Below are 13,524 nucleotides of genomic sequence, written 5' to 3'. Positions count from 1 at the left end.
TCTCAGATTAACGGGAATGGTAGACTGATCAACCCAGGCAACCTTGTAAGGCTTGGGGTGGGGTTCAAGTTTGAGGCCCATTAGAGCAACAACGCTCTTGGCGACCACATTCATGCAACTCCCGCTGTCTATGGTGATGCGGCAGTTCTTGCCCTGATGACGTGTAAGTGATGAAAATATTAGGTCGTCGCCAATCATCGTTACTCTTAGGTTGTGAGACCATGCAACACACAATGCCAAGCTTGAGGTCACCGGTCTCCTCGGTGTCCTCATCAGATATGGTCTCATCTAGTCTATGGTCTTCATACTCATGGTCCTGAAACCCCTCTTGGTCACTTTCTTCAGGGGTCTGCTCTCAGACAAAGATTCTTATTGGGACACTCTCTGGAGAAGTGACCAAACCCGCGACACTTGAAGCACTATTGTTGCCTACTACTCTTGGGTGCTTCTCCCAAAATTTCTTTACCCTTGTCAAATTGACTCTGTGGTGCAGTAGTGGGTTTGGAAATCCAGTTGAGCCTTGGGGTGGTTTTCTAAATTGGGACTCCCTAGCTTGGTAGCTCTTCCTCTGAGAATAAGTTCTCATGGAGGATTCCACCTCAAGGGCTATCCTGAAGGCCTTTGGAACATCTCGCACCAGGTGGGGTGCCATACGAGACTGAATTTTGGAGTTGAGTCCGGTAAAGAATCTGGATAGTGCTTGCTCAACATCCTCCCTAATACGGCTTCTAATTTTCAATTCATTGAACTTGCTCACATATTCGGTCACAATCAACTTTCCTTACTTCAGGGTATTCATTTCATTCAACAACTGGAGCCTATAAGTTATAGGCAAAAATTCCCTCTTGAGCCGCTCTTGCATCTCTACCCAGGTAGTGATTGGCTCAAGTCCTAGGTGGTCCTCCTGGTACTTTAGGTTTGTCAAGAAGTCCTGGGCAGCTCCAATAAGCTTGAACTTAGCAAATCGATAGCAGACTTCCTTTGGTATATCGTAGAAATCGAAGTACCTATCCATCTGCTTGATCCAATCCAGAAGGATCCTAGCATCAATCTGACCATTTTAGGTAGGGGCATCTACCTTAATCATCCGTCTGACATCAAAGCCCCTATCAGGGTGCTCATAACCCTCATCATCTCCATATTAGGTTTGGCGTCTTGGCCGTGGGCCTCGACCCCTACGTCGATCCCTACCATGCCCTAGGCCTTAGAAGTTATTCCCTATCTGGTCATAACCATCAGTCTGGTTATTCTCATTTACTTCCTCAGGGTTAGGGCCTCTGCCCCTAGGTTCAGTGCCAGTTGTGTTACGGCCTTGCCGTCCATCAGGGTTTTGGGCACTTGTCTCGAGGGCAGTCGACTTATCGGTAAGGGCTTGGAGATGGGTAACTTGTGTTTCCTGTATGGCTTGGACGGCTTTCATGAATTCAGCCAGTTGCTCAGATTCGGTGGAGGCGCTAGGAGGTCAGACATATCCTGGTATGCTCTACCACTACGAGTGGACATAAGGAGATGGACAGCCAAGGTACGGTTGCCACCAAAGACTTAAGGTCTACTCAAAATCTCCAATTGAGACAAGTAGTTAGCCCTTTCAATCTTGAAGTAAAAAATCTCCCTCTCAAGTATGTGCTTTTGGAGGGAATAGCGTCCAATGCTATTTGGTCCCACCAACTTAAGAAAAAATAGGGTGTCCTCTAATCTATGGTATCGCTCTCTTAGCTCCGACTCGACTATGGACGGATGGTGACGGAGACTAGACCTCGAAAGGTAAGACATGTAAACAAGGGACAACAGTACCTAATTACCCTAAACCTAGACAAAACCATCCTCTGATACCAAGATGATGTAGAGGGGTTCTTAGGGACTAGGTTTCCTACAAGATTAACTAACTAGGTAGGGTTACCTCAAGGGACTTGGGTAGACAGGACAAAATAAACTCAGCAAACAAGATTTAACATGCAAAATAGAATAAGACTAATAAACAAAGTAGCAAAGGGAAATAATAATCTAGGAAGAAAAACACATAAAATCACTCAAGTTTCAAGGGGAAAAATGGGGTAGGGAACATGGCAGCAACCAAAATTAGGGTATAGCACTAGTTTATTAAGCATCAAAAGTAGATAGAAACCATATGCAATATGCTCTAAAATCAGTTGTACTAGTAATAAGAAGACCAACAATACTTAAGGCAAACAGTGTAGTAAATAAAAGGTTAAACAATGGCAAAAGGGGGGTGGGTTTTAATGGAAGTAATAGGGTAAATAATGAGGGGATAATGGAGGGAATGGAAGGGTTTACTCTATACTTATCTGCTGCCCAGGCTTGAGAATAAAGGGAGAGAACCTAGATTCGAAGAAGATGTCCAACAGCAGTCCGATTGTTGAAAAGAGATCAGTAGCAGCCCAGTCCTTGTCGTAAAGGATAACAGCAACCCAGTATTGAAGAGAAGATCAGCAGCAGTTCAGCATCAAAGGCAGCAGCAACAGTTCAACATCAAAAGGTAGTAGCAGCAGCAGATGTTGGCCAGCAGCAGTAGACAATAAGCAGCAACAGTAACAGTATACAATAGTAGTTCGAGTCAACAATCCAGCAATAGTTCCAATGAGAAAAGGTATAAAAGTAAGAGAGGGAGGGAGGTAAGAGAAGAGAGAACCGAGAGAGAATAAAGAGAGAAAAGGCGAGAAAGAGAGGGTGAGAAAGACGAGATTGAAAGAGAGAGAGAATCGTGAGAGGGGTGGGGGGTTTGCTCATTGGCTGTTTTTTTTCAATTATCATTCATTGATTAGAACCGTGGCCAATGGCCTTACATAAATAAGAGACTAATTAGTAAAAAGAAAAGATTATTCTAGGAATGCTACTTCAGAAATAAAGAAACTTTCTAAAAAGAAATCAATAGGATAATTACTTAGTTTCTTAATTAACTTAAAGACTCAAATAAACAAAATCCTAGGCAATAAAACTATGAAACTATCAGATTTGGTGGGGGCCACACAATCTTGGCAAAATTTGGAAGGAGAGGACTCGATCCAGTGCTGGATCGAGCCTTCCTTTCTTCTTCTTCCTTCTTTTAATCCTCCAACCACAAAGAAGGTTGGGTCTTCTTCTTCCTTCGGCTATACGTCTTGATGCCCCCATCACATATGTACTCTCAATTCTCAGATTTGAATAATGAATGATTGCAGTCAATTGCTTAAACAGTCGGGTTAGCTGTGGGTGAGAAGTCCGGGCCGAGATAGCCACTCCTCTCCCATATTCCCCTTGTCATTCCTTTATTTTTTGCAAATTATTTACTGTTATTAATTGTTTAGTGTAAGAAGAATTTAGATTTGTCCAAGTCTTCAAAGTCAGAATCAATAGCCATGAATTCCCCATTCTTGAAGTCTGCGATCGCTCTCTTCTCCTTTATTATGAATCTGATCAAGGAGCTATTGTTAAGGGTTTTTAGAAGTCATGGTTGGAGTACTTAGTCCTCCTCATGAAGCTGTCCAGATTGTCCAGTTGCTGTTTTGTAGAATTCTGTCAATTTCTCTCTCCTTGGTCAGAAAATCAAGGAAGTTCATAACTTTACAACCAACCGTTAGAAGTTCTTCGAACTTGGGGGTTTTTGTACCCTACCTGGGCCTTATAATCGACCAAATTTGCAGCTCAATTGGAGCCCTATAGACCTGGCCGCACCTCTCTCTGTCCAGCTATATTGCAAGTCTTTCTCTCTCCCATTGGGGTGGGGTTTGGGCTGGTTTTGCTCCTGTATTGGTATTATGTCCTTGGGGGTTTATTTGATGGTCTTATTTATTTGTTTTCTGGTTCTATTTGTCTTGTTTGAGGTTTATCAATTGTGGGGGTTAAGTTTCTTGTGATCTACTCCTGCATTACAATGCCTAGGCAGTCAGTGCCTTGGTTCACATGGTGCTTAAATATGGTAAATTGTTGTTAAATTATAGGGAAAAGAACGCTCCCTGATCACACGGCCCCTGCGCTTGAACACAGAGGGCGGCAAAATGATGCCCCCGCCCTTGTGAAAGCCAAAAACATCCACCCCTTGTTGATGCCCTTCTGTGCCCCCTCATTGGCCCCCGTGCTGGCACAGGGGGCCGTGTGATCATTGAGCGTTATTTTCCCCACAAGTTATGCTGAAATGAAACGAAAAGGAAAAGTGAAGAGGTATTATCTCATTTCCTATCTTTGGTGCAGTAGAACCTGTAATGTTGGGTGTCTAATAACCTCAAGACAAAAATGACCTCATTTTGGCCCATGTTGTCAGGGGCTTTGCTCTTTTGTATACTTTTATTGTTTACTTGTCTTTACAATAACGCTTCTGATTATAAATGTAAAGCAAAAGCAGAAATATATTGTGTAGCTGCTATAACAATTTTATGAAATTAATATTCTGAAATATCTATAGTTTAACATCTATGGAATGTTTAATATTGCAAGCATCTTAAATTGATTATCCAGTGCATTATTACGTTTCCTTTTCTCAGGGTCCAGTATTCTGCTTTGAGTTCCAATGAGCTACTGATGCATATTAATCCCATCTGTGGGCTTATTTTAGTGGCAATAAGCCTTGAATTGGGTTACATGTGGTGGGCCTTTGGTCCAATAGGTTTTCTTTGTAATAGGCCACTTTATTGCCCTAAAATATTGGTAGGTGGTAGTAATTCAGGGTTACTTTATCTGTTAGTCTATTTAAAGTCCTATTCTTTTTTCTTATTTTAGTTATTACTAAAGTGTTTTAGTTAGGTTGAAATAGGTCTCTAAGTTCAGCATTATCTGGAATAATAGGTTTTCTTTGTAATACGCCACTTTATTGCCCTAAAATATTGGTAGGTGGTGGTAATTCAGGGTTACTTTATCTGTTAGTCTATTTAAAGTCCTATTCTTTTTTCTTATTTTAGTTATTACTAAAGTGTTTTAGTTAGGTTGAAATAGGTCTCTAAGTTCAGCATTATCTGGAATAATAGGTTTTCTTTGTAATACGCCACTTTATTGCCCTAAAATATTGGTAGGTGGTGGTAATTCAGGGTTACTTTATCTGTTAGTCTATTTAAAGTCCTATTCTTTTTTCTTATTTTAGTTATTACTAAAGTGTTTTAGTTAGGTTGAAATAGGTCTCTAAGTTCAGCATTATCTGGAATAATTTATTCAGTTATTGTGTCAGTTAAGGAGTCCTATTTCTTATTATATTGTAGTAGTTGGGGTTAAGGAGTCCTATTTCTTATTATATTGTAATTGTTGGACTGGATTAGGTTTCTATAAATCCAGACTAGTTTCAGTGTCTTTTCTTTATTATTTTATAGACCTAGTCAGTTTAGTTTTAGGCTTAGTTTGAGATCGTCTTTTTGAAATTTTATTTAAATAATATGAAAGGGCTATATGCCCTACACACAAATTTTGGATCAATTATTGAAAGGAATTGCTTTGTTTGCTCTGTGAATTTAGGCTTGCTTCTGTGGGATTCAGGTATCTTTACTCTTGTGGGATTGAAGAGTGTTTCACTGTTGTGATTCTCAGTAGTGAACCCTGGTGGGATTCCACCCCTACTGATCAGGTGGCTTCTTGATCATATCTTCCTTGATCATATCTTCCTTTCAATTTCTGTTTTATCTTCTTTCTAGTTCTGTTTCCTTGCTGGTTTGTTAGTTTATTAATTAGTATTCTACCTAATTTTGATTCAGAAACTACTTTTTGTTTCTAGTTCTCAAATCAGTTCAGATTGCAAACCTAAAATCCTATTTCTAGTCCATTGCTTCAAATACTGGTTTCTTTACATTCTGATTCCTGTTTCGAGTTTAATGCTATTTCCCTGCTAGAATCAGTTCTAAACTCAGTTTGGAGCTCTGTTTCAATCTCCAGAATTCCCTGTAATGATTTGAATTTTCTGGTTGCTTTCTAGCCATCAGAACTAGATCATACTTTACCTTCTTATTTTACCTGATACACTGGGCTATTGATTTGAAGTTCAGACCAATTTCTCTTAATCTGGTGTGTCCTTTTTCCCTACAATCCTATCACTAGCTGATCTCTCACTGGTTCAAGATTTGCACTGCGTTAGCTACTTTATCTGGTTAATTGGGCAATTTTTTTTTGCAACTTTACTATGGGAATTGTGTTGGTTTCTGACATTGACTTTGCATGATCCTTGATGCTTCTGTGGGACATCTTCTTTCTTCCTAATTTACTAATTTATCTTGCTGGGAGGGTTTATTTCAACTTTTACTCCATTGTTTTGGCAACGTTACTGATGTAGGAGGGGTTCCTAGGTGACTAGGTCTCCTACAAGATTAACTAACTAGGTAGGGTTAACTCAAGGGGCTTAGGTAAATAAGACCAAAGAATCTCAGCAAACACGATTAAGCATGCAAGATAAAGCGAGACTAATAAACAAAGTAGCCAAAAACAATATTAATCTAGACGGAAAAACACATAAATTCTTACTCAAATTTCAAGTGGGGACATGGGGAAGGGAACAAACGACATATGAATATTAGGTTCAGCACAAATCCATCTAGACACCCAAATTAGATATGCAACAATCGATAAAATAGGCACAAACAAAGGGCAAAGGCAGACTTCAACGTCAATGGGTTGCAATATATATAATAGGGATTAAGGGAGGTGGGGAGGATTTAGTTTAATACTTTACCATACTGCTATTCAGATCTGAGGAGAGAAGAAGAAATCTAGGTTCTCCAAAATAAAGAGGTTGTAGTCTACTTTTTGTTGAAGAAGATACATCCAGCCAATTGTAGAGAGAGTAGCAGCAGTGGTGTAAAGGCAGCAGTGTGCAGCAGAGCAGTTTTGTACCGGCAGAAATATGTTGCAGCAGTAATTTTATAACGACAGGAATATGTTGCAGTAGCAGTGAGGTAAGGCAGTAGGTGCAACAGCAGCAGCAATTTTGTAACACCAGCAATGTGTTGCAGCAGCAGTGAGGTAAGGTAGCAGGTGCAGTAGTAACAACTCAGCAGCAGAAAAAAAAAAAGAGATAAGACTGAAAAGAAAGAAAGGGAGGCGAGACAAGAAGATTGAGAGAAGAGAGAGCCAAGAGAGTAAGGGAGGAAAGAGGCGAGAGAGAAAGATGAGAGAACGAGAGAGAGAGAGAACCGTGAGGGGTTTGGGGGTTTATTCTTGTTTTCAATATTCTTCATTCATCAACTGGAGCCTATAAGTGATAGGCAAAAATTCCCTCTTGAGCCGCTCTTGTATCTCTACCCAGGTGGTGATTGGCTCAAGTCCTAGGTGGTCTTCCTGGTACTCTAGGTTTGTCCAGAAGTCCTGGGCAGCTCCAATAAGCTTGAACTTAGCAAACCGGTAGCGGACTTCCTCTAGCATATCATAGAAATTGAAGTACCTATCCATCTGCTTGATCCAATCCAGAAGGATCCTAGCATCAATCTGACCATCGTAGGTAGGGGCGTCTACCTTAATCATCCGTCTGACATCAAAGCTGCTATCATGGTGCTCATAGCCCTCATCATCTCCATATTGAGTTTGGCGTCTTGGCGGTGGGCCTCGACCCCTAACCTGATCCCTACCACGTCTTAGTCCTTGGAAGTTATCCCCTATCTAGTCATAACTGTCAGTCTGGTTATTTTCGTTTACTTCCTCAGGGTTAGGGCCTCTGCCCCTAGGTTCAGTGCCAGTTATGTTACGGCCTTACCGTCCATCGGGGTTTTGGGCACTTGTCTCGAGGGCAGCCAACTTATCGGTAAGGGCTTGGAGATGGATAGCTTGTGTTTCCTGTATGGTTTGAATGGCTTTCATGAATTCAGCCAGTTGCTCCGATTGGGTGGCGGTGCTAGGAGGGGTAGACATATCCTGGTATGCTCTACCACTACGAGTGGACATAAGGAGATGGGCAGCTAAAGGTACGGTTGCCACCAAAGACTCAAGGTCTACTCAGGATCTCCAATTGAGATAAGCAGCTAGCCCTTTCAATCTTGAGGTCAGAAATCTCCCTCTCAAGTATATGCTTTTGGAGGGAATAACGTCCAATGTTATTTGGTCCCGCCAACTTAAGAAAGAAAAGGGTGTCCTCTAATCTATGGTATCGCTCTCTTAGCTCAGACTCGACCACGGACAAGCGGTGACGGAGACTAGACCTCAAAAGATAAGACATGTACACAAGGGACAACAGTACTTAATTACCCTCAACCTAGACAAAACCCTGCTTTGATACCAAGATGATGTAGGAGGGGTTCTTAGGTGACTAGGTCTCCTACAAAATTAACTAACTAGGTAGGGTTAACTCAAGGGGCTTAGGTAAATAAGACCAAAGAATCTCAGTAAACACGATTAAGCATGCAAGATAAAGTGAGACTAATAAACAAAGTAGCCAAAAGCAATATTAATCTAGACGGAAAAACACATAAATTCTTACTTAAGTTTCAAGTGGGGACATGGGGAAGGGAACAAACGACATATGAATATTAGGTTCAGCACAAATCCATCTAGACACCCCTGTTAGATCTGCAACTACCTCTGGTTCACTACCAGAACCCTGTAACTCAACCTGTCCTTAATCCTTGAGCCACTGTTACCTGTGCTCTGTTTCTGGGCGACAGCTGCTGTCCTAATCAGGTGGGTCGATCTGCCTCTCCCTTGATCTGTTTGGGCTGAGATTATGAGCGAAGGAAGCCCTCTTCTAGGCGACCCAAACCCCTTCATATAAGTTCTCAATACTGCACCAAACGTGGAAGACCTTGACTTGCAACTAAGCTGTTCTATGATTTCTGCCAGGTCTTGTTTCAGGGATCTTATTCACTTTTCTTGATTGCTACAACCATTGATCCTTGTGGTGGTTTTAGAGTACAAAGGGTTGGGAGTTCAAATCTGAAAAATCTTGAGAAGTTGGGCTAATGGGTTCATTACTGGATCGAATTGAGGAGTTCCTGGTTTTTCACCACCATTCAGTCTGAAGGAAGAAGAACCTAAAGCTTCTTTTCCTCTCTTAGTCATTATCCTTCTTTATTACTGTTGTCCTTTTGTGTTAAAGTCATATTAATATTTTCCAAGGTTACCCTTCCCCTCTCCTTTTATTCTCCTCTATCCTATACTTTTAAGTCCCACTGCCATATAACCCCTCTCCACTCATACGTTACATAAGCCTTTTGTCTTTTGTGACAGTCTTTTGTTTCATTCCATATTAATACCCCTCCTTTAACTTCTTATTTACACCCTGCCATCAAGTGAATGTTATTCCTAGTTTGACCCTAAGCAATAAATAATAATCCTTTCCATATCCTGTTGCTTATTTATTTGCTAATAACTCCTTGGGAATTCTAGGAATATTACAATTTACAAAACTGCCATTGATTCTGATATTTATGCTTTTCATTTAATTGGGCCCACATCCAATCGGGTTGGTACTCGTGGGGCCCACCGGCCCCGCATTAGTTACCTATTAAATGCATATATATATTATGTTTTTTTTTTTTTGGGGGGGGGGGTTAAATCGCTGCACTATTGTAGCCCTATTTGGAGCCAGCGACATGAATCCTGTTCGATTGTCCACAAATCAGAGTGAGTAAAAACGGTTTGACTGACATTTTTTGCCACTTTCAACATGATAAAACCTCTTTCCATGTTCTTGCAAGCCCAAGCTCAATGTTGGAAAAGTAGTTTTCATTATCTATACTAGGAAATATTCCATGGATTATTTTTGAACCTGGTGTTTGAAGTGTTCATCTGATGATGCTAGATATATGCATTTTTCATCTGTCACTGGAAACTGCTGCTAATGTGTACGCATCTGCTCATTAGTCAGGCTATGAATTTGACATTGCTCATTTCAATCAGATATTAGATAACCGTTTGTGGTTAAATAAACACAAAGTAGTTTCTTATTTAAAAGGAGGTAGAATTAGAGAAGCATTGGTGTGGCTTCGATTGCCAAGCTGACAATGTCCATGTCTCTCAGGTTTGAACTGGCTTCTCTTGGAAATAGTTGCTGATGCTTCCTTAGTTTTGTACCTGCAAGATATTTGTGTTTCAAAGTTTCATTCATCTTCGTATTATAAGCAATTTAGTTGTCCTCTCCTTTTCTGAACTCTGTTATTTGTTAAGGTCTGCTTGTCAGTTTTTTGGAACTCTAGTAGTCTAGTTACTTGTATGCTATTTTTCTGCAGCTACCTTATTCGTGTATCTCACGAGCTGCTGTCATGGCTGCAACGTTGGAGGAAGTGGTAAGCACCCAAATGGGAACCCAATTGGCACATAAATTGTTGCTGGGTGCACCATCGGTTCATAAAGAAAATGTAGCACATGAAAATTTCTTCACATCTAACTACTGTTTGAATGGAGATGAATTTTCTGCTTGTTCTTCAATGGATGGGATGGAGGGCTTGGAAGAATTGGGTGATCTTTATGATAAATTCTTTATGGAATTGAAATCTGCAGTAGCTGATGAGGCCACTGAGAATAGCTACCAGTCTTTGAAGCATGCTAGAACCATTGCTTTGAGAATACTAAACAGGTAAAACTGATTTTTTCCTTGGAAATATAAGGGGTTTTACTTGCAGAGGATCAAAGGAGGGTGTGGGTGTTCTTGTTGGAATCAACTCATCTTTCTCTGAAATTCTCAAGACAAAATCGCAGCATTTTTCTTAAAATGTGAAAAAAATTAAAAAAAATGCAAACTTTAATGGATGCAAACCCCTATTCCAGACAAGAACAAGAAAGTATTATCTTGGACTTTTGATGCAAGGACGAAGTTTGCACCCTAAATAGCCACTTGTTGGTAAATGCCAGCGATACAGTTGATATGGCTACTTATGGACTGTGTCGACCATTAATTATGGAGACCACAGAGCATGTTCAACCTATTAGTTGAGGCCTGTGTGTTTTGTGGTTGAAAATGCCTATGTCCTATATCATCCCTCTCATTGCAGCAATCTCTGTGTAGACATGATTGTGTCTCATCCAACTCCCCAAAAAGTTGGTGTGTTCTAATCTTCCTCTTTATAATATCTTATTATATCTTGAAAAAGCTTTTATGTTTTGCAGAGGAATACGCTCCTGAAAACTAAATGAACACGCGAGTGTTTGCTGAATATCATTTGTATATACCATTTGCTGAGAAGCTCACCGAAAGGTTTTCTTTGACATGGGAATTGCAAGTTTACGAGTTAAAGGTAAACTTCTATTAGTGGTTCTATGTGCTGCATCTATAAATTTGACCTTACATTCCCCCTCCCCAAGCCAGGTCATGCCATCCAGTTGTACAGTCATTGAGGTTTGTTATGGATCTTATTGTGGATAGCGGAGCTGATTTGGAAGTGTTGATCTATAACCCAAACATCCTACATAGAGCCAATTGACCCCCACCAGGAACATCCAAAGAGTTTTACCAAGTTCAATAATCATATTTTATGATGATTGTTCTAACAGGATAAGATATCCAGCAATTTTTGCTCATAACCGTACTTCCCCCCCCCCCCCACCCTGCTACTACAGTATTTTATTTATTTTAATTTTTTTATGAAGTGCTGCAACAGTATTTTGATACAAAATGTGGATGCATCTAATTGTAATGATTTATGGTCTGATTTTACCACCCTGGGATGATGTGGCAAATCTGACAATTGGATATTTAGAGGATTCCGAGTTTGACCACATCAAATTTCAAATTTCAAATTTCAGTCTCAAAATCAATCATTTATTCTCCATATCTACTATGTATGTACATGCATTCCTGAGTAGTTCTCAATTATGTTTTGCCATGTGGCAAATTCTGATTGAACTGGATCTTGACTTGTGAATTGGAAATTTTAGAATTTAGGTCTACAGACTACAACATTCCAGCCCGTGGTAGAATCAGGCTATGGAAGCGCACGACACCAATTCTGTTTTTTCAAGCCCTTTCACATGCTAATGCTTACCCATTTGTCCCAAGCCCCTTCTTGTTAAGTGCCCACATCTATTGGATGATTCTCTCTATTGGTGCGAAATTGTACTCTGGCGTATAGGACCCTCTCCCATAGCAAGAGCTCAAATATAAAAATTGCTTACCATGAATGATTGGACAACCACGTCATCATAGGCAAGTGGTTAGAATCTTATTGTAGCAAATACAGATATTTATATTGCACCCTTGTAAAAAAGAAGGAAAAAAAATACCAATCAAGAGTCCAAATATAAAAATGCTTACTATGAAGGATTGAATGATGATATATTTAGATTAAATCACAACCACTTCAAAGTGGGAAGATGCTTGAACGACCTCTTGAATCATAAGGAAATTGACAATTGTTGTGTTTGTGCTCTTATATGTTTAGCTGTTAAGTAGGCTTTTTGGACATGGATCCTCTCAAGTGTGTCAGTCTCTCTAGCACCGGGCAAGCACCCCTAAGTGCCTCCCAGCCATCTATTGTGTGTTGGAGGTACTGATACTCTTGAGAGGATCTCCTTTCGTTTTTTCCCTTTTTTTGAAAACTCTAACCCCTCAAGAGTCTTGAGGAAAGAGGATAATGACGACCAATCAATAATCTAAAGAATAAATTTTATATAGTCTGCCTTCATCTAGCCATAGTCGTAATGCCACAAGATGCATTGGCATTGTATCCATAATGGTCCTCTATGAAAAGTCGAATTACGTTTAGCAAAATGCCAAAACCCTTTATCTTTTTCAGTCCCAAAATTGCGAGATTGTTTGTTGAATGTTCTTAATTCTGACTTGTTGGAATGGAGGAGCTGTGGAACCATAGAAGGGACTAAAGTATTGATTTCCTTGACATACTGTCTTTGAAAAGTTGGATGTTTCCTGACAACCCTAGTCATATTATTCTCGTTTAGGCAATAAAGTGATCCTAGACAAAGTGTGGAGATAAAACGATGACACAAGAACCTAATCACATGGTCACACCATGGGTGGAGGAGTTTTTATTTCCCCAAGGAATTCTCCCTTCTGGCCTTCTCTATATTAAATGAAATAAAACTTAGTCCGTACCAAAGTTAAAAAATGTTACTTTGAGGTCTAAATTAATGGGATCTAGTGGCCTACTAGCAAAGCCAAAAAACACAAACAACTCTCTGTGCTCGGATCCTTTGCGGTGAGGCAGTGTACGGCAATGAACATCCAAAGGCTGGTGGTGGATGCCATGGCCTCTTTGGATGCTAACTGCCACTTACCACTCACAGCAGAGGATTTGGACTCCCAACACCCCTCCCCCCACCCCAAAAAAAAAAAAAAAAATCCAAAACTAATATGGATGTGGGCTGCACTGTGGTCCCCTCTATTCAAAGATTGCAAGTCCCAAGCATCAAGAGATGCTCCTCAATAAATAAAAAAATGAATGAAGGCATCCGGCTAGCACTCCCTTAAATATATGGAAGAGAGGGATCCCACATCACCAATGTATATTGGTTCATGGAAGAGAGTGCATTACGATTCGAAGCCTACATTGTTAAGGAGAGCCGGTGGCGGCAGCTTTGGCTTGAAGCGCCGACGCCATATGAGAAGGTTGTGGATCAAACTTTGTCATATTCAGATGTGTGAGGGTGAGTGTGTGTAGGAGTAGGTGGCCGTTG

General features: G+C 40.4%; 1 protein-coding gene across 3 annotated transcripts in view; it reads left to right on the top strand.

Annotated features, from left to right (window-relative positions):
• Positions 1-11,610, top strand: part of LOC122086443 (DNA mismatch repair protein MSH3) — a 43,509-nt gene extending 31,899 nt beyond the window's left edge. The window contains exons 12-14 of one of the 3 annotated variants that reach the window (XR_006142421.1): positions 10,125-10,181; positions 10,396-10,471; positions 11,002-11,610. Coding sequence is in view for 1 of the 3 variants with exons in the window: in XM_042655245.1 (XP_042511179.1) it covers positions 10,125-10,471; positions 11,002-11,017 (363 nt within the window). In the remaining 2 variants the exon portion in view is untranslated. Of the gene's footprint in view, positions 1-10,124; positions 10,472-11,001 lie in introns of all 3 variants that reach the window. The other 2 variants (XR_006142420.1, XM_042655245.1) reach the window with 2 other exon arrangements.
• The last annotated feature ends 1,914 nt before the right edge of the window (positions 11,611-13,524 follow it).

The sequence above is a fragment of the Macadamia integrifolia genome, chromosome 8 (genome assembly GCF_013358625.1).
Source record: "Macadamia integrifolia cultivar HAES 741 chromosome 8, SCU_Mint_v3, whole genome shotgun sequence".
Classification (NCBI taxonomy): domain Eukaryota; kingdom Viridiplantae; phylum Streptophyta; class Magnoliopsida; order Proteales; family Proteaceae; genus Macadamia; species Macadamia integrifolia.
Note: the sequence above shows the minus strand (reverse complement) of the source record. Positions and strands in the feature narration are given on the sequence as shown.